The 24,333-nt window shown below is 41.1% G+C and overlaps 2 protein-coding genes across 13 annotated transcripts in view; one reads left to right on the top strand and one right to left on the bottom strand.

Moving 5' to 3' along the window:
* Positions 1-10,289, bottom strand: part of LOC105483339 (THO complex subunit 7) — a 30,015-nt gene extending 19,726 nt beyond the window's left edge. The window contains exon 1 of one of the 4 annotated variants that reach the window (XM_011744195.3): positions 10,152-10,289. In XM_011744195.3, the coding sequence (XP_011742497.1) occupies positions 10,152-10,170 (19 nt within the window). In that variant the 5' untranslated portion in view covers positions 10,171-10,289. Of the gene's footprint in view, positions 1-1,246; positions 1,391-7,840; positions 7,861-8,757; positions 8,885-10,151 lie in introns of those variants that run through there. The other 3 variants (XM_011744187.2, XM_011744197.3, XM_071092040.1) reach the window with 3 other exon arrangements.
* Positions 10,237-24,333, top strand: part of LOC105483316 (ataxin 7) — a 150,526-nt gene continuing 136,429 nt past the window's right edge. For 2 of the 9 annotated variants that reach the window (XM_071092028.1, XM_071092033.1), the window contains exon 1: positions 19,095-20,777. The gene's annotated coding sequence lies outside the window, so the exon portion shown is untranslated. Of the gene's footprint in view, positions 10,510-10,829; positions 11,039-11,250; positions 11,351-19,093; positions 20,778-24,333 lie in introns of those variants that run through there. The other 7 variants (XM_071092030.1, XM_071092037.1, XM_071092029.1 and 4 more) reach the window with 7 other exon arrangements.

The following is a 24,333-nucleotide window of genomic DNA, read 5'->3' on the forward strand; positions in this document are numbered from 1 at the left end:
CAGAGTTTGCAGTGAGCCTACATCTCACCACTGCACTCTAGACCGGGTGGCAGAATGAGACTCCATCTCAAAACAGAAAAAAAAAAGAAAAAAAAAAAAAAAGAATCACAAGTCCTAGAAGGCAGGTTAGGACTGAGCAGCCGACTTGGTTAGGAAAGAACAGGGGCCAATGCCAACACTGGGGTGGCACAAGTAGGAGTGTGGCACCCCTAGTTCTGGCAGCACAGGGAATCCCCTGTCCAGGCATTCACAGGCCCTCCTCCCACTCAGCCCTATCCCTCTTTAGTCTAAGCACATCTCACAGTCAACTGCCTGGGCCAGAAAAAAAAAAAAAAAAACAACTGGAGCCAATGTTTTGGTTAGTCCACCCAGTGCTTACTGTGTGTGCATGTGTGTATATTCACATAAGACCAACATTCGACTTCATCTGTAAAATGGGAATAAAACTATCTACTTTGTAGAAATATTGGGAAACTTAAGGGAAATAAAAGTATACAAAGGAGCACAATGTCTATCTATAGTAGGCAAACAAAAAATGTTATCCTTATCTTTATATTAAATTTAATCCACAACTTGTATCATCCTATAAAAGAGTAAATGTTGAAGATTTATCTATAGCTATATCTATGTAGATACATATTAGGCATTTATGCATATGACGTTTTGCCCAGTTAGGATTCCTTACAAATTTGCTTCTGTCTCAACCTTACTGGGAAGGTCATGGTGTTTCTAGCTTAAATTGTGCATAGACAGTTGCTGCCTAGAAAACTCTGTGGACAAGAATTACTGAAATAACATGTACAAAGTGCAGAGCACAGCTCCAACAGAAACAAAATAAAACAAAAAGGTAAGCTCTCAGTTTGAGAATAGCCTCTGTTCTTTTTAAATTTAAAGATGGGCTGCTGCTGATAGTTACTAACACAAATGGCATGAGCATTATTATTTTTAATGACATTTTATCAATTAGCTCCATACTGAACACACTTAAAACATGTTTTGTTTACTATACACATTGACTTCACAAATTATCGTGCTTGAAACCCTCTGTAAGCAATCTGAATGCTTATATTAGTAATTCTGCTGGGCTTTGGTCTATCCTGTAAAAACAGTAAAGGTGGCTTAGCAGATTTTATTTTTGTTATTTTATTGATGTTATCAATATCACTCCTTAGTTGTCATAATTACTTTCTTTACTATGAGGATCAACATCATCTGGAAGGAGTTTCTAAACCAAAATACTTGACACCTGCTGTGAGGATGGTGGTTTTCCACCTGGCTTTAGGGGTTGTAGGACGACGGCTGGATAATACCATCCATCTAGCTCCTGGAAAGACTGTGGAGTGTGAATCTGAGTCAAGAAAAGGAGGCAGCAATTAACTTCTTATATTAATTAGTAAGTAATATGACCACACATTGTCTAGTGTATACTGTCTATGAGGCAGGGGCATGAGATACATATTTGCTCATCAAAATGCCTCATATCCAATATGCCTAAACATTAACCACTGAAGACATAAAAAACAGGATTGGTTTAACAGTAGACTATTATCACAATTCTAGAACTTATGACTTCCTACTGGATTTGGTTATACATTGTGCCATAATTGCACATACAAAATATCTTTCAAAATCAGTTTACAATCAGTAATGACACATTTATGCTGAAATGTAAATATTCACTTGCAAAATGGGATACATATATGCCAACACATACCCAGAAGAAATATAAAATTACTCAAGACACCAAATAAGCCTCAAAAAGTCCTTTCAAGAAGTTAGATCTTAAAACTCTATTTTTCATAAGCATAAAGGCAGGAAGAAATGACTCCTTTACAGTTACTAGAGCAATTCTAGATTTCCAGGCCTCTGGACAGATGACACAGCCATTTTAGCTATGCTCTCATTTTATCATAAAAGGGAGTTTCTCATAAATCCAGACTAATATTCCTTTCAAAATTCATAATTGTTCTTTCCCTATATTTGCCATTAAAACCTTGATTACAAAACAATTTTAGAGACAGGTCAAGGCTTGACAACCAGTGGCAATAGCATCACGGTTATGTAACTCCCTGCTAAGGCTAAATTACAGGTCAAATGTGGCTCCCTTTGAGGGAGGGCTGCAATCTCACCTGCCTTTGTGAACTAGTAATCCTGTGATCTACCAGTGAGGATTAGCATTTCCTTTCTAAATGCAGTTTGGCAAAAAGTTCTGTAGGTGCCAAACTGAAAGCCACAGGAAGGGATAACAATTTCAGACAGGATTATAGTGGGGGAAAACAACTAGCTACTAAGGCACTACAGCAAGATATACCAAAATCAAAGACACATATACCTTTTGACTTATCTTTTAGAAATTATTCCCACAAGTACACGAATATATCTATGCAAATATCTCCATTGTAACACTGTTTGGAACAGTAAAAAACTGAAAACAAACTAAATGCCAATAGAGGATCCGTCTAAAAAATTAATAGAGTATACACACTGATATAAAAGAATAAGGTAGATTTATATTCAAAAGAGCTCCATGATAAGCTAAAAATTAAAACAATTGAACTCATGGAGGTAGACAGTAGAGATGGTTATGAGAGGCTGGGAAGAGCCGTGGGGTGTTTGGTGGCAGGGGAGGAGCAGGGATGCTTAATGGGTACAAAAATATAGTTAGAGTGAATAGGATCTAGTATTTGATAGCACAATAGGATGATTACCGTCAACAATAATGTATTGTACATTTTATACCAACTAAAAGAGCATAACTAGAATGTCTATAACAAATGATAAATGCTTGAAGATAATGGATATCCTATCTACCCTGCTGGGATTATTTTGCATTGTATGTATGTATCAAAACATCTCATGTGCCCCATAAATATATGCACCTACTACATCATTTTAAAAAACTTTTACAGGTACACAGAAGTTGAATACAGACCAGCGTGTAAATGACTGTATAAAATTTTCAAGCATATATGCCTACTGGTATACTAGCCAACATATATATAACACTTAAATATGCTAAGGACTGTTTTAGATGCTTTTCACATATAAACACACTTAATCTACACAACAGCATTATATAGATAGATAGATAGATAGATAGATAGATAGATAGATAGATAGATAGATATTTTTGAGACAGAGTCTGTCGCCCAGGCTGGAGTACAGTGGCGCCATCTCAGTTCACTGCAAGCTCCGCCTCCCGGGTTCACGCCATTCTACTGCCCCAGCCTCCTGAATAGCTGGGACTACAGGTGCCCACCACCACGTCTGGCTAATTTTTTTTGTATTTTTAGTAGAGACGGGGTTCACCATGTTAGCCAGGATGGTCTCGATCTCCTGACCTTGTGATCCGCCCGTCTCGGCCTACCAAAGTGCTGGGATTACAGGTGTGAGCCACCGTGCCTGGCCGCATTATAGATATTCTTATCCCTATTTTACCAATAAAAAAAACACCTGGCCAAAAATTAAATGTCACAGGAAGTAAGGAATACAAATGGAACTCAAACTCAGGAGTCAGGCTCTAGAGAAGGAACTTTTACCTTTTAGAGGCATTAAAAATCATTCTGGGAGAGGAATTATTATGGAAGGTAAAGAGGGGAAGGTCTTCATTTTTCATATTGTGCATTTCTTCTTGAATTTACTGACATGTAGTACTTTTTTTCTGAAGTAGTAACGGTAGTTAACCAGGTGGTAAACTTATTCTCAGGTACTTCATTTTCTCTGTACTAAAAATTCTACTCTGTTACTGAATAAAGCTATGACGTGTTAACAACAAAAAAGAAAACTGGTTTGACTTGACCTATTTTAAATGAACAAGAAGAGAGACTAAGGCCATGTAAAAACAATGTTCACGGAGATTCCTGTAAGATTTATCGTTAGACCACCACAGCTCATGTAATTAAGATAAATCACATATATTAGCCCATTGTATTACATTCCTTATGGCAAAATAACACCTGGTTTCAAAACCTCCTTTCAAATAGCTCAAAATCATTAAAACAATTTTTAAGGTCAACAATATTAAGAAGACGTACAAAAGCTGGGTGGAAGGAACAATAAGATGGTCTGATTCCTCCATGTAGATATTAACCTCTCCTAAGATACTTCTGACCGGTCTACATAAATTGCTGATGCCAAGGGAAATTACTTACACCAAAATTACATTTAAAATTTTAAAAGTAAAAGAAATGCAAAACATCATGTTGAGGTCCTTTGTCTTTTCTCTCTGTTTGTTTAAATGTTTAGAGTATAGTGCTAATAAAGTCAAGGTGAAATGTCAATCTTGCTTTGAAAAACCAATTATCTTGGCTAAAGAAACATCATTTCATAGTTAAACTGCAGCAGTTATCCCTGTGTTGGGGCCACAGAAGATGCAACAAAGTGGGCAAATCCAATGGCACTAATGAAAAAAAAAACCCAAAACAAATGAACCCTGTGCCCACAAATGTCTATTAACATTGGATCAGCAACTGAAAATAGGAATAACAGAAGCAGCAAACACTTACATAGCATTTATACAATCCTAGTTGGTGACCACACATCCTATTTGTTTCTTTTCACTCTGAAAAGTGTCCTGGTTTACACAATAAATTAAATGGTCACTCAACTTCAAAGTGCTTTACACATATTACCCTGTTTCCTCCTTGAAACAACTCTACAAAGTGTGCACTATTATCTTCCTTTCACAGATGAGTTCTCTCACCTCTGCATTCACAGAAAAATATACACAATTACATTATTAGAAAGTCACAGTGCAGCTCCATTATGCTGTCATATTGTTCGTAGGCATATTAAAAATCATTATTTCAAATTGCAACAATTATATATTCATGCATTACACTTTTCTAAGTTAAAAAAAAAAAAAGCTACCGTCAAAACCAGCAAGCTCTATTAAATGGAAGGTAGAGCCACATTCCACCACAAACCGTTTCTCTATTTCTCATCTGTCGCTCTGGCATATCAAGATATCTACTTAATGTTCTCTGTACGGCAAGAAGTGCTTCTGAAATGATTTCTATCAGGGTACTAACAATATTTAGCATCCTTTAAATTAACAGATACAAAATACAAACAGTTAACATAGTTTAAATTAACAGTGACAACATCCAAACTGTTCTTCAGTTAGCCAAAATGCTAGAGTTGGCAACAAGGGGAGAAAATGGATTTGTCACAAACTAGCCGTGTGACTGTAAGTCATTAACTTCCAAAGACCTCCACTTTTTCACTTATAACATGACAGTAGTGGTGAAAATATCCAGTCTAGTAGCTATAGCTACTCTAAAGCAGGACAGTTCCTCAAACCAAGAGCAGGAAAAAAGGGCTGCTTCTTCAAGAGCTCCCAGTCCAATTGGATATGCAGACGCAGAGGAATGGATTATATGAAGGCACAGTGATACAGGTACCTCAAATTTGTAACAGACATTGGCTCTCATGTAAGCTCCATGAACAGTTACTGGTACTCCTCCAAGAGCTTTCCAGGAGGATGAATGAGATATCAAGAGCATCCACTTCTATCTTCCACGCTAACCTCGCTCTAATCCAAGCCCCTATTTCTCTCATCTGGAATACTTTGTATTGGGCTCCCTGTTTTCATTCTTGCCTTTCTAGAATCCATTTTTTATGCAACTCAGATGATCTAAAAGATGAATTGGATCACTAACTCTCCTGCTTAAAATCCTCCAATCATTTCTAAATGCCCACACAGGACAATTCAGTCTCCTTTCCAAATCCTGCAAGGCTCCTCCTGAGCTCCCTTTTACCTCCTTTTGCATCATACTCCTCTTGGCCCACCTGGATGCAGTCCTGTCCCTAGATCCAGCCCACTGGCTTTCCTTACTTCCTCCAAAGGGTACAGAACTTGTTTTCACCTCAGGCCTTTGCACTAGTTGTTGTCTCTATCTGGAATACTTTCCTGGGCTCTTCATGTGGTTGAACCTGTCAGGTCTCACTGCCCTCCCCCATTACTCTCTGTCCTCATTCCACCAAGTTCATTCTCAGAACTTAATTACATTCCTTTTCAGAAATTATCTTATTTACTTATTTGATTGCACACTACGGCTTCTTTCCCCAAAGCAGGGGCCAGGGCCCGCCTGTCTACTTTACTACAAAGTAGCCAGGACTTTGCATTGTGCCTACAAGGTATGCAATAAATACTTGCTGACTGATCACACATACCACTCATTTCAGCTTGATTTTTTCAAAAGCTGAGCTGATAAAAACCATGTTTATAGAGGATTGTCTGAAGAAGTTGTAGCTTGTCTTTCCCTTATGGTCTAGATATTCAATCAAAAAACCTTGCTTTGAATCAAGCCAGATTAGCAGAGCTACCCACTACCCACCTAAACCAAATTGTCCATTGGTTTTATTTAGACAGGGTTTAGTGCTGTTGACAGGCTGGAGTGCAGTGGTGCAATCACGGCTGGTTGCAATCTCAAACTCCTGGGCTCAAGTGACCCTCCCGCCTCAGCCTCCTGAGTAGCTGAGACTACCTACAGGTGTGTGCCACTCCACCTGGATAATTTTTAAAAATTTTTAGTAGAGACGAGTAGCTGAGACACAGGTGCACACCACCACACACGCCTGGCTAATTTGAAAAATTTTTTAGTAGAGATGAGGTCTCGCTGTGTTGCTTAGGCTGGTTGCAAACTCCTGGGCTCAAGTGATCCTCCTGCCTTAGCCTCCCAAAGTGCTAAGATTGATTACAGGTGTGAGCTACCACACCCAGCCTCTACTGGCTTTAGAATCTTTCTAAATTGTGATTTAACCTTCTTTTACCTAGCAAGGGATGTGCTACAAAACAGCTCTGTGATCTTCAGTGCTGAAAAGAGGTTAAGGATATGACACTGGCTTTCATTTATAAGGACCTCAATGACAAACTTTTCCTCTAGTTCAAATCAGGAAAAAAAAAGTGCTTTTCCTGGGCATCTAAGATTGCCTTCTTTCATGAACACTAGATCACAGAGTAGATGAGGTACTGCCTCTCGGCATGGCCTATTAGAGAAACAGGTCACTTACAGCTTGGTTAATTAATGTACTAGACTTTATCCTTCTGCATTTTGAGGATCACCCCACTTCTGACTTCCCTTTATTTTTCCTAATTTCAGTGTTCTTTTTGTCTTGTTTTCTAATCCATTTAATTTGTACATTTTCTCATTACGGTGAACTGCCTTAAATCTTTTCTAGCATAAGGCATATAAATAAAGTATTAAGGGTGACAGCAGCAATATGCATAAAATAACATGGCTAATAGGCAGAGGGTCAACTACTTCCAGGAAAGAAAAGAGGGGATTTTTGAGTTGGGTCTTGAGGAAAAAGTGGAGTGTCACCTGATAGAAAAGGCAGGAAAAGGCAACCTGTGCAGATTAAGAGAGAAGGCACAGTCCACATCAAAGGAAAGTGGAAGACAGATTAGTAAAACTACTCTGACATTTAATAATATTTACTGAACATTAATTATTATGTGTTGGACTCAATGCAAAGCCCTTTACAACTTTTTGTGTTTAATCCTCAAAACAATCCGCTGACACAGATTTTATTATTATCTCCATTCAGAGACTGAAGCTGAGACAGTCTGTAAGTGGCAGGGTAGAGATTCCTGTGGACTCTAAGGATGTGGTGGGGCACTCTACTGCAGTCAGTACTTCAGAACTCATCTTCTGTCCCTATCTCCCATCTGACAAAGCCTATCGCTCCTTTGGACATCTCTATCTCAATAAATAGAAAAGTAGTGCTAACAGGCACACAGTGAAGTCAAAAACCTGGGATCATCCTAAACCCCTTCTCCCCGCATTCATTCAATACCCGAAGTTCTGACATTCTGCCTCACAAATTTCCCTCCCACCTGTCCTCTTCTCTGCATTCCCTCTTGGTCACAGTCCTCATTGTCTCTCACCAGGGCCACTGCAGAAATAGGAGACACAGGAGGCATAATAGTGAAGAGCGGGAACTCCGCAGGTGGTCTCCCTGCCTTTGACCCTCTATGACTTACTATCTGTGCGACCTTGGGCAAGCTAACCTGTGTCTGTTTCATCTGTAAAATGGGGACAACAATTAGAATATTACCTGACAGCACCATGTAAACGTTGGTAAGTGGTAAGGAAACTTAGCTCCTCACTTTCTCTTCCTCTAATCATTCTGCACATAACAGAGACAGTGTGTATGCGGTTTTTTTTGTTTTTTTGTTTTTTTTTTGAGACAGGGTCTCACTCTGTCACCCAGACTGGAGTGCACTGATGCGATCGTGGTTCACTTCAGCCTCGACCTCCCAGGCTCAAGTGATTCTCTCTTGTCAGCCTCCCAAGTTCTGGGACCACAGGTGTGTGCCACTGTGCCAGACCAATTTTTTTGTATTTGTAGACATGGGGTCTCATTATGTTGCCCAGGCTGGTCTTGAACTTCTGAGCTCAAGAGGTCCACCTGCCTTGGCCTCCCAAAGCGCTGGGATTACAGGCGTGAGCCACTGTGCCCGGCCATGTGTGTGTGTTAATGCCAATCTGATTAGCACAACACCAATGTTAAAACTTTTAATGGCTTCCCATTGCCCTTAGAAATCTCTGGCTCATAACTTTCTAAATTCTAGCAATAACTGTCAACTTTGAGTTCTTCCAACATCTTGGGGCCTTTGTACAAGTGGCTACCAACCCAGAACACCAGTCCAACATCTATTTATTCTTCAAAAATGGGATTATCTTTTTTGGGGAAGCTTTCTCATTTCCATTGATTGGATAATCTTTGTTACATGTTCCTACAGTTACCAACCTTGTACTTCCTTGTGGTAATATTTGTCACTCTTAAAACTCATTAGTCAATGTTTCTTTCCCTTCCGACCGAAATTTTGGAGAGGGAAAAGTTCTTGCTTGTTGGTTCTGGGTTGTAATCCCAAAGCCTAGTCCAGGAAGGATAAATGTCCACTAAATAAATGAAACTGGAATGAAGCAAAGCTGAAATTCTACATGAAGTTCCTGGGTCTTTAGTAGTCTTCCACCTCCACTACTCTTTACCAGTCTGCAAATTTGGGCCTATCACTGTTCTTCCCATGGCCAGGCCCTTTAATGTGGAGACCCTGGTGGTCTTCAACTCTTCAGAAGTGGCCTCTCCACAGGCATTTAGTTACTGGTCACCCTCTCCTGAAAAACACCCCAAAGCCCTAGATCTCCCCTTCCCAGATATCAAAGGACCTCCTTCCTCCCTAATCAGATAACTTGTAGGTTCTCCCTCCAGTTGCCGATCATGCCCCTTCCCCTTTCCCCAAAGTGTCACCTTATTTCTGCTCTCACTCCATAGACCATCTCCCTTAGACAGTCCACAAACCCAGTCTTTGCCCCTCTAAATCCATTCCAGCTGACAAATCACCCTCCCCAACAAACACATATACATCTTCTATCCTCCTGACCTACCCTAGATGGTTTCTCATCACTATACTGGCTCCTCCTTACCCCCCGTAAACCAGGTACACTTCCTCATTACCCTCCGGATACCTCATCCCTCTGTATTCCTTTTATAAATAATTCCCTGCTCCCTCTCCTCACCCACAATCCACTCGCAGTTCAAGGCCTCATTGCCATCGACTCCATTGTCTGTGAGTCCTTCCCAATATGCCCCAGGACCCCTCCAGGTGTCACGCTCCGTATCCTGACATCCCTTGTAGACGAGTCCCGAAACTCCCGTTCCATCCCTGGAGCTCCCACTCCCTCCTAGTCCTCCAGAAACCTTCCAGGCCCCCAGCCCCAAGCCCGGCACCACCGCCCACCATTCGCGGCTCCTGGGCCCTCACCGCGCCCCTAGACAAACCCGGACTCCCTCCGGTCCCACCCGCCCTTGCACCGCTTCTAGCCGTCTCGGCCACCCACGTGTGTTCCCAGCCCACCGACCACGCTCCCGGCACACCCTACAGCCCCGCGCTGCCTTCGGGAGAGCGGGCGGGGGAGGCCGAGGGGCTCCGAGGGGCGCTCGGCCTCTGGCGAGAGGAAGGACTCAGGGAAGCAGCCGGGGAGGCCCGGGGCTTCGGGGAGGGGTCTGGAAGGCCGAAGCGCTCGGGCGAAGCGGCCGGGGCAGGCCGAGGGGTTCCCGGAAGCGGGCTGGGAGGCCAGGGGTCTCCGGGGAGGCCGAACGGGCTGTGCAGCCGGCGCGGGTGGCGGTGAGCGGGGCCTCACCGTCAGTCACGGCTCCCATGGCGTGCGCGGCGGCGGCGGCGGCGCAAGCTGAGGCGGCGGTTGGCGGCGGCGGAGGTCAAACTCCCACAATGCAGCCGGGTAAACAGCCATGGAGGAGGAGGCGGCGGCGCCCGCGGCCGCCTGCTCCGACGCCTGAGCCGCGCCGCGCCGCCGCCGCGGGACCCGCGCTCCCCACGCTCCCGGTACTCCCCGGGGGCGGCCGCGGCCGGCGCGAGTTGGGGTGAGGCTAGGCGGCCGGCGGCGGCCCCGGCTGCAGGCCGGGCTCCCGCCGCCCCCCTTGCAGCCCCCGCCCGGCCCACGCCCAGAGGCCGCCCCGGAGGCCGCAGCCAGCCGCCAGGTGAGCTCGCCCGGACGCCGCCAGGGCTGCGGGGACGCGGCGGGGGCTGCGGGCCGCCCGGAGTCGGGGCCCCAGCTCCTTCTCCGGGAAGGTGACTGCGGCCCCGCCGCCCCATCCAGGGTGACGCTGCTAGGGGTGGGCTCGCTTCCCTGGGGGATGGGGAGGGTGACTGGGACGCCAGGATCCGGCTGAGCCCGGGAGAGGCGGGACTAGGGGTACAGAGGGGGCGCGTCGCTGGGGGTCCCCTCGAAGTTGGCGCCCACTCGCGCTGGGGCGGGTCTCGAACGCCGGCACTTGCGCGGGGCGCGGCCGGCAATCAGAAAAGGCCCCGGGTTCCAGGTCGCGCGGTTCCGGCCCCTGCGGCCGCCCCCTTCCTTCCTGGGCTCGGCGGGTGCGGGAAAAAGGGTGAAAGAGAAACTTGGCGACCTCCCGGAGGAGTTCGCGGAGCGACGAGGAGCGTGTGCCCATCGTCCTCACCCGGCACCCAATTCCACCACAGAGTCGGGATCTCGTCGGTGATCATGATGGGGTGCTTTTATTTATTTTTCTCTTTGATTTTCAGAAAATGTCTCTGTGACTGTCCCTATCTTAAGGGGAAGTTGAAAGTGGGGGCGGGGGTGCTCAATGAGAAACGTTGCCTTGTGTGTAGTTGTCTGGAGCACACTGCGAATTATATGGGCATCTCTTTTCGAAATCACTTTGACTCAACTTCGATAGCTTTCTCGTAAATGGCACGTTTAGGTGGTGAGAGGTGGATGAGGAAACAGGCACCAATACAGCTGATTTGACCTCCAGTGGGATAGATACGATTAGCACCAGGATCATGTCTCAGTTGACAAAGGTTTGTTATTTTATTCAGTCATATCGTTGTTTTCCAATTTTCCTGTCCACTAAGTAGATCTTGCATCTTCATATCCGGGATGAAGAAGTTGTGTGGGATAAATTTGGTTGTTTCAGTTTCCTTACTAAGTTTAGGTACATTATCCCTGTTTTCCCCCCAGTTCTTTCAAAGAGGAGAAGCTGCAGATGCAAATGTATTAAAGTGAAGTGTGTTTAACCTCTAGCAAGAAATATGTACAATTTTAGTCATATTATATGAGACCAGTGACTTCAATAATACCATTACAGTGCTCTCAAGAATTAGCGCTCAAGAATTTAACTTTTGTCACAAAGACAAAAATTACTTTATGTGAAGATTCTGAGATGTAACTTGCCCTCCCCTAGGGTGTGAAGTTTCCCTGACTTTGAAAAAATACTGACCTAAACGCTGGCTGTAGGTGCGCATCAGAGCCTGTTCATCTCCTTTGTTAGGAGACAGGGCACTCTAAGTGAAGAACTGTTTTAAAAAAATCTTAAGTACTACAAATTGTAAACTGAAATTGTCAGTTGATTGGGGTTCACAATACCAAGTTGCATTTTGGTGGGGATAGTTATTTAGAAAGTAATCGTCATGTGGTGAAATGTTCTTTTTTAAGTGTTTCTTAATCTTATAATACTGATTTTGAAACATTTCTTATATACTGATTTTAAATAGTATCTAGCTATTTAAAATAATCTTTAATATTTTCATGGGAAAGTATCACTGTCCCCTGTAACTTAAATTTTCGTGAGATATTCTGTCAGATATTCATAGATGGAGTGCTGTTCAAACATTTTTATAAGTTCATTTGATAACTTATAATTTTGTTGGATGATGCTAGAAATTTTCTAGAGTAATAAGACGAAGAGGAATTTGAAAGACTTTAAAGTTTGAGCTGTACCTGAAAATAAACATTCCTGAAAGTTATTTTATTTTATTTTTTTTGAGACAGGCTTCCTGTGTTGCCTAGGTTGGAGTGCAGTGGCACGATCATCAGGGCTCACTGCGGCCTGGAACTCCCGGGCTCAAGCGATCCTCCCACCTCAGCTACCAACTAGTTGGGACTACAGGCATGTTCCATGATGCCTGGCTAAGTTTTTCATTTTTATTTTTGTAGAGACATGATCTCACTATGTTGCCCAGGCTGGTCTGGAACTCCCGGGCTCAAGAGATCCTCCCGCCTCAGCCTCCCAAAGGGCTGGGATTACAGGTTTGAGCCATTGTGTCCAGCCTGAAAGTGCTTGACTCAAGTGGTGAGAAACACATAATTTGAACCTTTATGAACTCTAAAATCTGCTTTGTCAGCTACATGATTTTACTTGCAATTGCATTCACACATCTATTCGTTGAACATTTAAGAATTGTCTTTTCATCATATTGTATATCTCGTGTATATGAGAGAACATCTTTTAGTAAACATTAGGAGTGGTCTTCTTTTTACATATTAACCTGTTGATGAATGTTAAAGTAGCAAAGACTCAAGTCCTTACCCTTCTAATGTTTCTTCTTTTCAAGGAAGATCTTTATGGGCAGAAACACAGAAATGGAAGTAGCAGATTTTAAGAAAACTGATTCAGACTTTGAACTTGTATGATCTTATATTTATTGATTTATTCGAGTCATAAGATTTCTGTTTTTTTTTTTTTTAGAATATGAAAGACTAGTTAAGAAAAATTTGTGTGTTTATTTGATATTTACTTTCCGAAAATATAAAAAATGATGAGAGAGCTAGCTATATGGTCTTTATTCTGGGCCCGTGAAATAATGTAAGGATTTTTGTAATATGCTTTTAGAACAAGGGTTATCCTGGGGGTCTGTGACCCTCCAAGCGTCGGTTTCAGGGGATTCCTGAACTCCGTGTAGTTGTGACCAAAACTTTTTGTATATGTGTATTTTTCTGGAAGAAGGTCTATAGTTGTTTTAGAAAAGAGATCCAGGAATTAAAAAAAAATTAGAGACACATCTTTTTATTGAATAAAATGGAAGTTAGAAATCTTTTCTTTTTTCTTTTTTCCTTTTTCCTTTGAAACACTTTGTTGCCCAGTCTAGAGTGCAATTGCATGAACATGGCTCACTGCATCCTTGACCTCCTGGGCTCAAGTGATCCTCCTGCCACAGCCTCCCGAAGTGCTGGGATTACAACAGGCATGAGCCATCACAGAATGACCATTTTAAAGAGAAAAAAACATTTTTGAAAAGTAGATCTATGTGCTCATTACTTGCCTTTTAGAGTTATCTTCAGGCTGGGCACAGTGCCTTACACCTGAAATCCCAGCACTTTGGGGGGCCGAGGCGGGTGGATCATTTGAGGTCAGGAATTCAAGAGCAGCCTGGCCAACATGGTGAAACCCCATCTCTACCAAAAATACAAAAAAAATTATCCGGGCGTGGTGGCATGTGCCTGTAATCACAGCTACTCAGGAGGCTGAGGAAGGAGAATCACTTGAACCCAGGAGGCCGAGGTTTCAGTGAGCTGAGATCACGCCACTACACTCTAGCCTGGGCGACAGAGTAAGACACTGAAATAAATAAATAAATAAATAACGTTGTCTTCAGACTTAGAGGCACTTCCATTTTATTCCCACAGCAAAGCACTGCCTGTCAGTTGATAAGCCAACCTGGTCTGACATGCTAGTCCTGCATGCACTGTGGCTGTATTTTAAAAAAATTATATCCAAAAATTCAGACCAGATAGTTCGATGGTAGATAAGCAAAGATTTGATCTTTACACCAGCCCTTGGAGCAAATGGGTCTTTCAGCTCCACTCTCTTCTTTCCAGAAAATGTGAAATTTGACTCAGAGGGAATCATTCTAAGAAAATGTGTTTGTGCCTTGGCAGGACAGTAGAACATGATTGGGAAAACACAGTTTGAGTCAAAATAGACTTAAAATTCAAATTTGGTTTCCTTTATTCACTCTAGCTACTTACCCTGCTTAACTCTTCAGTTACTCATCTGGATATGGCTAACTAGTACAGTTGTCGCAAGGCTGGCTAGAAGTTTCCTGTATAAAAATCTTAGCTCCTCTTTGGCCCACAAGAAGGACTTATAAGCCGGATTTGGGGAACCAGTAATAAACATCTGAGGAAACATGTATATTAATTGTATAGGATAACAAGTATATTATTTCCAAATTGGTGTGATGAAGATATTAACACTTAAAACATTTTTTTTTTTTAAGAAAAGGATTTTCAAAAATGAGTTAGGATTGAGTCGTCCCCAAATGTAGATATTTAGAGGAAAGTGGAAAATGATGGTTTATTTAGCAGAGTGGGGGACATGGATGCTGCTGGGCAGGAAGAAACAATAGCCACCCACCAGCATTGTATTTCTTTCTGTGGGCAAGATTCCATTTAACATTTTCTCTTCACTTATAATCTGAATTAAAAAATTAAAATACTGCACATGTGCTTTATAGTCCATCACTCCTAAAAGTGCTTCACCACTCCTTTCGTTTTGAGACCTTCACAGGTAACCCAAGGAGTTCGTGGGTGGAAGTTACATTTATCGCTTTAGTTCTTTAGTTGTCTAATTCTGCTGGCATTTAACCCAAGGAGTTCATGGGTAGAAGTTACATTTATCGCTTTAGTTGTCTAATTCTGCCATCTTTAAAATGCCTTCATAGTTGGGTACATGTGTTGATTTTTCTCAGTAGGAAAGGGTCTGGCAGTACTGAATCATATTTTACTTTAAATGCTGAAGTAAGAGAGGGCATTATGAGTCAAAAGAAAGTGTGAGATATATAAATAAAATACTGTATAATGCTTATGGCCATAAAAATAAACTTGCTTCTACTATTTCTATAGTTTTTCCCTTTCCTGTCATTTATTTGTGGCGATCATTTATGCCTTCTTCCCTTAGGTTGGGAAATGGTTATGATCACAGGCTTTAGACTTTGAATATGGCCTTGATTCTCATTTCCTGAGCTCTCTGGTTGTGTTTAACTTGGTCCAGTCTACTTCTCTGAGTCTAGAGGAGATGACCATTAAATGGGATAATAAATGCAAAAAAATTTGCTTAGTCCTAGGCCCCTAGTAAGTACTCAGAAAGTGGTAGCCATTTTGAAGATAGTTACATTCTCATCTTTGGAAGGAGATATCATACTTTTTTTTTTTTTTGAGACGGAGGTTCATTGTTGCCAAGGCTGGAGTGCAGTGGCATGATCTTGGCTCACTGCAACCTCCGCCTCCCAGGGTTCAAGCTATTCTCGTGCGTAAGCCTCCCGAGTAGCTGGGATTATAGGCATGTGCCACTATGCTCAGCTCATTTTTGTATTTTTAGTAGAGATGGGGTTTCGCCATGCTGGCCAGGCTGATCTCGAGCTCCTGACCTCAGGTGATCCACCTGCCTCGGCCTCCCAAAGTGCTGGCATTACAGCCGTGAAGTACCGCATCCGGCTAGAGATATTACACATCCTTTTAAAGAGAATACCTTTATTCATCCTGGTTCCCACTTAAACCTTCTGGAACCATCTTACTTTCAACTCAGAAAAACCTTTTACATTTTCTTGTTATCATAGGCAGGTATCCCAACATCTTGACAACCTATTGGACTTTTCCATTGTTCTTAGCTAATGGGGTTGCATTCTCTATTGGCCTGACAGGTTATATCAAAATCTTGGATATGTCAGGGGCCAAACCAACAAGCCTGTACAGGTTTGGAGCTGTGATCCATTAAAAAACTATGTGATTTTATAGCCTGGAACAGAGGTCAGCACATTTTCTGTAGAGGACCATATAGTAAATATTTTTTACTTTGCCAGCCATCCAGGTTTCTACACCTACTCAACTCTGCCATGATAGCAGGAAAATGGTCATAGATATAAATGAATGGGTGTGACTGTGTTCCAAGAAATGTTTATGGACACTGACATTTGAATTTAATACAATTTTTATATGTCACATCATATTTTATTTTTTTCAATCATTTAAAAATGTGAAAGTCATTCTTAGCTCCTGTTGTATAAAAATCTTAGCTAGATTTGGTCCATGGGCCATAATTTGCAGAATCCTTGCCTAGAATATTAGATGGATAGATTTGTGGCTTTGCCAAGCAACCACCCCCAACACATGCACACACACATATGTGTGTGTGTGCTCACACGCTGCTGTTTTATTTAGCATACTCTGCTTTTGGTATGGCAGTTTGATCTAATGCCCTCATCTCTTTGGATAGGATGAAACTTTAGTCAATAAGTTGTTATTAGTCATATTGTGTGGCCTTTACTTCTTAGCGCATGCATGATTCTGTCACCAGTTAATTTTATTTATTGTTAGGTGTTCTCACCTTGCCCATTTTTTAATAGAGCTTGATGATTGGACCCTCTCAGATGTGATGGTTTTTGAAGGCAATCGGTGCTTTTGGAGCTGTCTTTTGCTTAATGTTCCTGTTAATCCTTCTTTGCCCTGGAAGGGAAGTAATTGATACTGGCCCCTCAAGCTGCTAACTAGACATTCTTACCCTAAAGGAAATCTGTATCCTAGTCTTTCCCATTCCCTTTCTGCATGATGTTTCGTTCTATAAAGCACACAAAGATTCCTCTTGTGTTCTAACCCCTGGAGATTAGCTCCAGGATTGGCGTGTACAGAGCATGTAGATATATATGTCTGTGTGTAATTTCATCCTGCCATCACTGAAGCTCTGAGGGCTGCTGCTTTTAGTTTCACCTTTTCACTCTCTCTACCTTTCTCTCCTGGCCATTGTGTAAGGATGCAGATTTGGTGACCTGATAACTGCTCTAACTGATTAGTTTATTTTTTGCTTCCTTTCCTGCTTTTCAACATTCTCTACTGATTTGCTTATTTTGCAGCAAGTACACTCTTTTTGGAGTTTACTTTTTCAAAACAACATTGTGCTGAAAATAAAACCACTAGAAATTATTTGGGTATTGTAGGATTTTTCCCCCTCCAAATGTACAGCAAATACAGTATAAGAGTCATGAGTCTATTTTAGATAGAGATAAAATGCAATTTTAAAAATTGCCATTTTATATATAGATATTAGAGATGTAAAATGTGTTCTTTTAGCATTTAAGGATTTCCTTCTTGTTAAAACAAAGTAAATTTTGTACATATCTTTTGGATGACAGTTTGAGCAATATGAACCCAAAGTCATTACAAAAAAAGAAAAAAAGGTAAATTCACATCTAGGAATTTAAAGAAACAGTTGGTGAAGTATGTACAGATGCATGTACCAGACTGCTCACCTCTCCTTTAATAATAACAAAACATAGAAAGTGATCTAAATACCTATTGATGAGGGATTAAGTGAATTAGGGTCTATCCATGTAGTGGAATATGCTGCAATCTTTAAAAAGCATGATGCAGTCAATATTTATTCGTAGAAAAAAGGGTATATAATGAGACTGTGTATAAGATGGAACTTTTAGAATAGGATTTTGGTCATCTTTGAAGTGTATGGAAGAAAATGCCAGGAGCAAGAATTGTTACGGGGAGAATCTGTTTTAATTATTAAATTATAATCTAAAACTATAATTTTGATTGTTAAACAGATTATTGTAATCTGTTTTGTTTTTTAAAAAATTAAAAATCAAAACAGATTATAATTTAATGCTTTAATTAAATTATCAATTAAATTGTTCCTTTTTTTCCTTAGCCAGTTACCTTCAAATGCAACTCAACTTTATTTGCACCTGCATCTTTGTGGTTTAACTATGATAATTTTAGCAAATTTTCACTTCAGTTATTTTGGCTTTGGAGTATGTTCTATGTCCTATGCCCCTCATTCTGGTAGAGATACAGTTCATTTTTATATGAAATTAGAAACGTAGATCTAGCCTTGAAGAATGAGAAACGTAACCACATCTGGCTGTGACATAGTGACTTTTTGTGGACTTTGGGCCTTAGAGTTTGTTATAGGAAAATTTAGGAAGTGAATAGACTATAAAATATAGAAATATTATGATAATTCATGAAGCATGTCTGTCAGTTATCTATTGTTAACTACCCATTCCAAAACTTTGTGGCTTAAAACACATACCATTTTATTTTCTCATAATTAGGGCAGAGCAATTCTTCCATTGGTAGTACCTGGCCTGAGGTCACTAATGTGGCTGCAGTCCTCTTAAGTCTTGAGTCAGAACTAGTTCGTCAAGCTGGGATCTCTCTCTGAGCTCCACATAATCTCATCTTCTAGCAGCCTAGACCAGATTTCCTCAGGTGGAGGCACTTTGTTTCAAGAGGATGAGAACTGGAAGGTTTCTGGAGGCTTAAGCTTAGGAGTCACAAAGTACCACTCTGCCATATTCTGCTAGTCAAAGCAAGTCACAAGGTCAACTCAAATTCAAGGGATTGGACAAAGATACCCCCTCTTGATGGCAAATGCTGCCAAGTCATATTGCACAGGATAGCCTACAGGAAATTGTTGCAGCCATCAACCTATGTGCCAACTTGCTTCTATTGTATTAACTATGTTTGTTTGCCATGGCTGATAAAACTGCTCTGAGGAACAGTGCTAAATGGTTTCCTATGTTATCTCTTGGGATAACAGCTCTACATGTAGGTAGTATTATCCCATTTTAAAGGTATGAAAAGTGAGCCTTAGAAAGGTTAAGTAACCTGCCCTAGAGCTTTTATCTAGTTAGGGACAGATCTTAAAAGTTAAGGAAAATTTATCTCTATACCAGTGTTTCTTAATCCCATCACTAAAGAACTTGCATGGGGGAGGGAGAGAGGAAGGGTGGGAAGTGGGGGCAAGCATGTTTTTTAAAATCTCAAAATCCATTATCTTAAAATTTTACATGAATTTTGTATTCTACTCTATAATGTATCCCTTTTCAATGTAAAATTAATGGTTTAATTGCCAATCAAATTAAATTTTTCCCCCCTAGTTTTTAAGAAAATGCAGTTCTTCTAGACACAGTATAACAGCTAATCAGCCAGAGATCTTTGGTTGTAAGCAGTAGGAACTAAATCTGACTAAACATAAAAAAAAGAAGTTGCTGGAGGGATGTGGTGACAATAATGCCAAAGAATCAGGCTTCAGAGTGAACCAGATCTAGAGCAGCTTCAGGGATCCAGGTAGCAGGACTCAGTAGACAGTCTTCTCAGGATACAGGAGAGCTAACCTCTCCAGCAGTTTTTAATCCCACTTTCTACTGAGAGTGTATCTTTCATGCCCAGACTGGGTCCTAGCAGGTGCCTTGGTTATTGCCTCACTCAGACAGTACCCTTTAGGGGAGTTGTCATTCCCCAGCAGTGGGAATTGATGGAGGGCAGGTAAAACCAACAGTTATTTACTATCTGAACATTTGTGGGCCACTCACTGTGAGTGGACTTGGTTTAGACGTTGTATCACATATAAGCGACACCATAATGATCCCTGGTTCACCCCTCTCCTTCCCAATCCTACATCCAAGGGTTTTGTTTTGTTATTGAAACAAGCTGTCTCTCTGTCACCTAGGCTGGAGCGCAGTGGCACAGTCATGGCTTACTGCAGCCTTGACCTCCTGGCCTCAAGCGGTCCTCCCACTGCAGCTTCTTAAGAAGTGGGGGATACAGGTGTGTGCCACCATACCTGGCTAATTAAATTTTTTTTTCTTTTTTGTAGAGACTCTGTTATCCAGACTGGTCTCCAATTTCTGGGCTCAAGCCATCCTCCCACCTTGGCCTCCCAAAGTGCTAGGATTATAGGCATGAACCACCCCACCTGGCCCCAAGGATTCTTAAACCCCCATCTTTAAAAGCATTCTTGTGGCTCTACACCGTCTATTTCCATTTAACCTTACTGGTACTTACCACTCTTAAGTGCAGCACTACATGTGTTTTTTACATGATAATCTTTCCTGAAATATACATTTTTCCTGATTTTTAAAGAAAAGCATATAGACTCTAACCATTTGTTGGTAACAGAGTCACTATAAACATTGTTATCCAGTGTATAGTGATCCCCTTAGAACCCAGTGACATAAATAAAGTTTATGGTCTCTGCACTAAATTTTCTCAAATTTCTCTGCATTTATTTTTCTGTCTTCTTATGTCTAAGTGCTTTCACTGTAACTTTGCTAATACTTTGAAATAAGCATGTTAGACTTTATAGCTTATAGGCTGAAGGGGCAACCTACATTTATTTGGCCTTTGTAGGTATGAGTTAAACCACACTTCAAATGATAAAATGCTGTACATATACAGTGTGATTTTATGCAGAGCATTTTCGTGTATGTCCTCCTGTTTCATTGTATATTCCAATCCTTTGAAGTCAGGGAAGAGGAAATATTTTCTCTTTTTCAGCTGAGGATAAGGTTTAGAAAGGGTGATTTCCTCTCCAGCCTAGGACTATTGCAGAACCTAGGTGTTCTGATTGCCCATTGAGGGTGATTCTAGAACAGTGGTTTACTAACTGCAGAAGCCCCTTTTCTGGATTCTGAAGTTTCCAGGCTGAACTGGAGATGGGTAAACTAATGTTTGGCCTCATTTGAGTAATGTTCCCTTATTGTAGTGACATTGGTGTGCGTCTTAGTCTGTTCAGGCTACTCTAACAAAATACCATAAACTGGGTAGTTTGTAAACAACGTACCTTTGTTTCTTACAGTTCTGAAGGCTGAGAAGTCCATGATCAGGGCACCAGCAGATTCCATGTCTGATGAGGGCATGTTTCCTGTTTCATAGCTGGTGTCACATGGTGGAAGGGGCAAACAAGCTCCTGGGACTCTTTCGTAATGGCACTAATCTTATTCATGAAGGTTCTGCCCTCATGACCTAATCACCCCTGAAAAGGTCCCACATCCTATTACCATCACCAGGAGGGTTAGGATTTTATTTTATTTATTTTATTTTTATTTTTTGTAGAGATGGGGTTTTGCCATGTTGTCCAGGCTGGTCTTGAACTCCTGAGTGGCAAGTGATTCTCCCACCTCAGCCTCCCAAGTAGCTGGGACTGCAGGTGCATGCCATCACACTCAGCTAATTTTTTGTGTTTTTTGAATAGACAGGGTCTTGCTATGTTGTCCAGGCTGGTCTTGAACTCCTGAGCTCAAGTAATCCTCCTGCCTCAGCCTCCCAAAGTGCTGGGATTACAGGTGTGGGCCACTGTGCCCAGCCTAGGATTTCAACGTGTGAATTTGGGGGGACATAAACATTCCGACCATGACAATGTGTAATGATGGTGTCTAGTAGTCACCTTGGTAATTAGTAGCTGCTGTTGTTTATTCTTGCCTTGGAGGCCCAGCATCTTTTTATTTCCCCACAGATAGCCAGTTGAAGAGCTGATTTACCCCATCTCTTCTTGCCACGATTAGCTGGGTTTGAAGTACCTCTTGGGGCCCTTGGATCTGGCCTTTTTTACTTCTTTACAATGTAATTACCACCTTGTGATATAGTCACTTGTCCTCTCAGCCCCTGGACTCTTCTTTTAAATGGTCCTGTCTGTTTTCTGCTGACGGGTCTATCGCTACAAGAGGTTTTGAGAGAAGCACTTGACACTTTTGTTTAATTAAGGTCTCCATATAGTTTTCTGTTAATAGCAGGGTTGTATGTTAGGCTCTTTCCCCCCATTACTTTTAAAGTTTCATTGTAGTCTGGATCATAAACTTGTCTGTAGTGGTAATATGGTGGTTCTTGTTTGGCCAGACCATTTTGTAAATAGACACATCCCAAGACTTCTGTAGCTTTTGGAACCTTGTTCTGACATTTAACACTTGTTTTAAAGTTGTCTTTTTCTAATTTGTTTCAGGCACTGATTTCTACAGCTTCTAACCATGTTTTGATAAGCACTAGTCAAAAAACTATTTTTTCCTCTTGCATTTTTTTGTTTGTTTGGTTTTTGTCTTATGGTTTTTGTAGATACTATGAGCCTTTGGAATCCTTCAACTTAATTCTAAAAAGAATACGAGTAAAGTTCTACATTGAAAAATAAATATTTTTCATTTCCTTATACTTTTTTCACTGGCATTTTAAAGTTTTAGCATACTGAACACAAAGGCATTTTTAGTGTTCTGGCTGCTCTAAGAGGAGAAATTTAAGGCTCCATTCTCTGTGTCCTCCATTCCCTACCCTGTTGATTATTATTATTGTGGTAGTTATAACTATAAATCATTTGCAGATCGATAGAAAAGAGACCATTTGCCATTACATTAAGACAGTTTAAAGGAATCGCTTGTTCAAATTTACTAGCTTCCTGAAGCTAGTAAAGATGTTTATGGTTTCCAAGATTCCCTGTTAATATATTTCAACACTACAAGACAGTGAATAACACATGTTCAGCTATTATAGATTATGAGGAAAGCTAGTTCCTAGAAAAGATTTTTCAGTACTATAAATGGCACTAAACTGAAAAATCAGTTGTCGTAATAAACAGCGGTCCTGATCTGATAGTAGGCAGGTTTCTTGGTGTGTCTGTTCTTTTAGCTAACGGCCAGCAATGAGTAGCTTTCTTTTCCATAGATCTAGTGTCAAGTATTAATCAGCTGTAGACTGGAAAGTTTTTATTGGCTAGCATTTGTAGTGGAGGAAACACTAGTCTGTTTTATCTGTCTCTTAGCCATATAACTGCATATGATATCATCTGCATGGCGTTCTTACAGAGAGAAATAGTTGTATTTTCATTTGTGGTAAGAGTACTTCAGAATATTAAAATAGTGAACTTTGACCTTGAAGTATCTAAATTGTCTCAGTTAAGATTGTGACGTATACTGGAAAAAATTTACACCTTAAATTGAATTTAGCATTCTTGTTTTGCACATTTTGAATGGTTTTTTAATTTAAGAACAAAGTCCATAGAATGATTGTACTATTGAAAAATCTTAAATCTCAAAAGCTAAGAAAGGTAATTTAGATTTTAAGTTTCAAGAATTACATAGATTTGGGTCTTACAGAAAAACTGAAATTCCTGAATGCTTACAGAGGTTTTTGTTTAAAATTTTTTTCATGATTACAGAAATCATAAGTGTTTGTAGAAAACTCAGAAACTTCCACAAATAGACGGAAATAAGTTACTCATACTTCTACTACCTAGAGATATCACTATTAACATTTGATGTATATCCCCCCAGCTGCTTATAGAGTTCTCCAATAAAATATACTTTGAAATGGTATGCTTAGAAGTAAGGGTAGAAGAGTGGTAGAAATGGTTACATAGTGTGAGCCAAATTTTGTTAATCCTACTGCTTGTCAGACTGCCCGCTAGGTGTTGCCTTCAGGCTGATGAGAGCTGCCTGGCCCTTTGGCCAGCTTTGGCTGATTGGCAGCAGAGCATCTTTTCTTAGACAACTGTCTATATCTGTCTGTGTCTGTCTTTATCTTAGCAACTGTTTCTTGTCAGCTCCAAATGCCTGCTGGTTGCAGAGGGAGAGGTTTGGGGTCCTTATTGGAGTGACTTATTGATATGAGCCATAAGTTCTTATCAACCCCCTGGAAAAATTCTTTAAATCCGCTCTTATTCAAAAGAATGCCCGAATATTCACAAATATAGTATCCTTCAGATTACTTGCACCAAGTAATAGCAAGGTAGAGTATTTACAGACTCCCAGGTGATTTCAATTAACATCTAACCTCAAATCCGGTCGCCTTGGTAAGAGAAAAATCCAGAGAAGGAGCTCAAAGCAGATTATAGTATAAGCATATGCCAGTCCTCTCTTGTGGAAAAAGAAAAGTGCTAATCTGGTCAGAACTGTTAAAGAGACAGGCAAGGCTGAGCACAGCAGAATTCTCTCATCCTGTTCATCTTTTGCATTAGTGCAGAAGAAGGATTTATCCCAGGATGAAAGAGAAAGAAGGAAGGATGGCAGGCAGGTGGCTAGTAATAGGAGATGGTTGGTTCTCTTCCTGTCTGCCTGGGCTAGTGGTAAGCAGGTCCTGGGTCTGAAAAACTAGCAAAGTGAAGTGACACACAGGGCAGCTTCCCCAGGCAGTGATACAACTTCTTGGTATTCAGTGTGAAAATACAAAGCTGACTTTGATTCCTTGCCATCAGCCAGAGGAAACCCAGGAGAAGTAGGAGGCAGTGGCATCT

This window comes from Macaca nemestrina, chromosome 2, assembly GCF_043159975.1.
Source record: "Macaca nemestrina isolate mMacNem1 chromosome 2, mMacNem.hap1, whole genome shotgun sequence".
In the NCBI taxonomy this organism is placed as follows: Eukaryota; Metazoa; Chordata; class Mammalia; order Primates; family Cercopithecidae; genus Macaca; species Macaca nemestrina.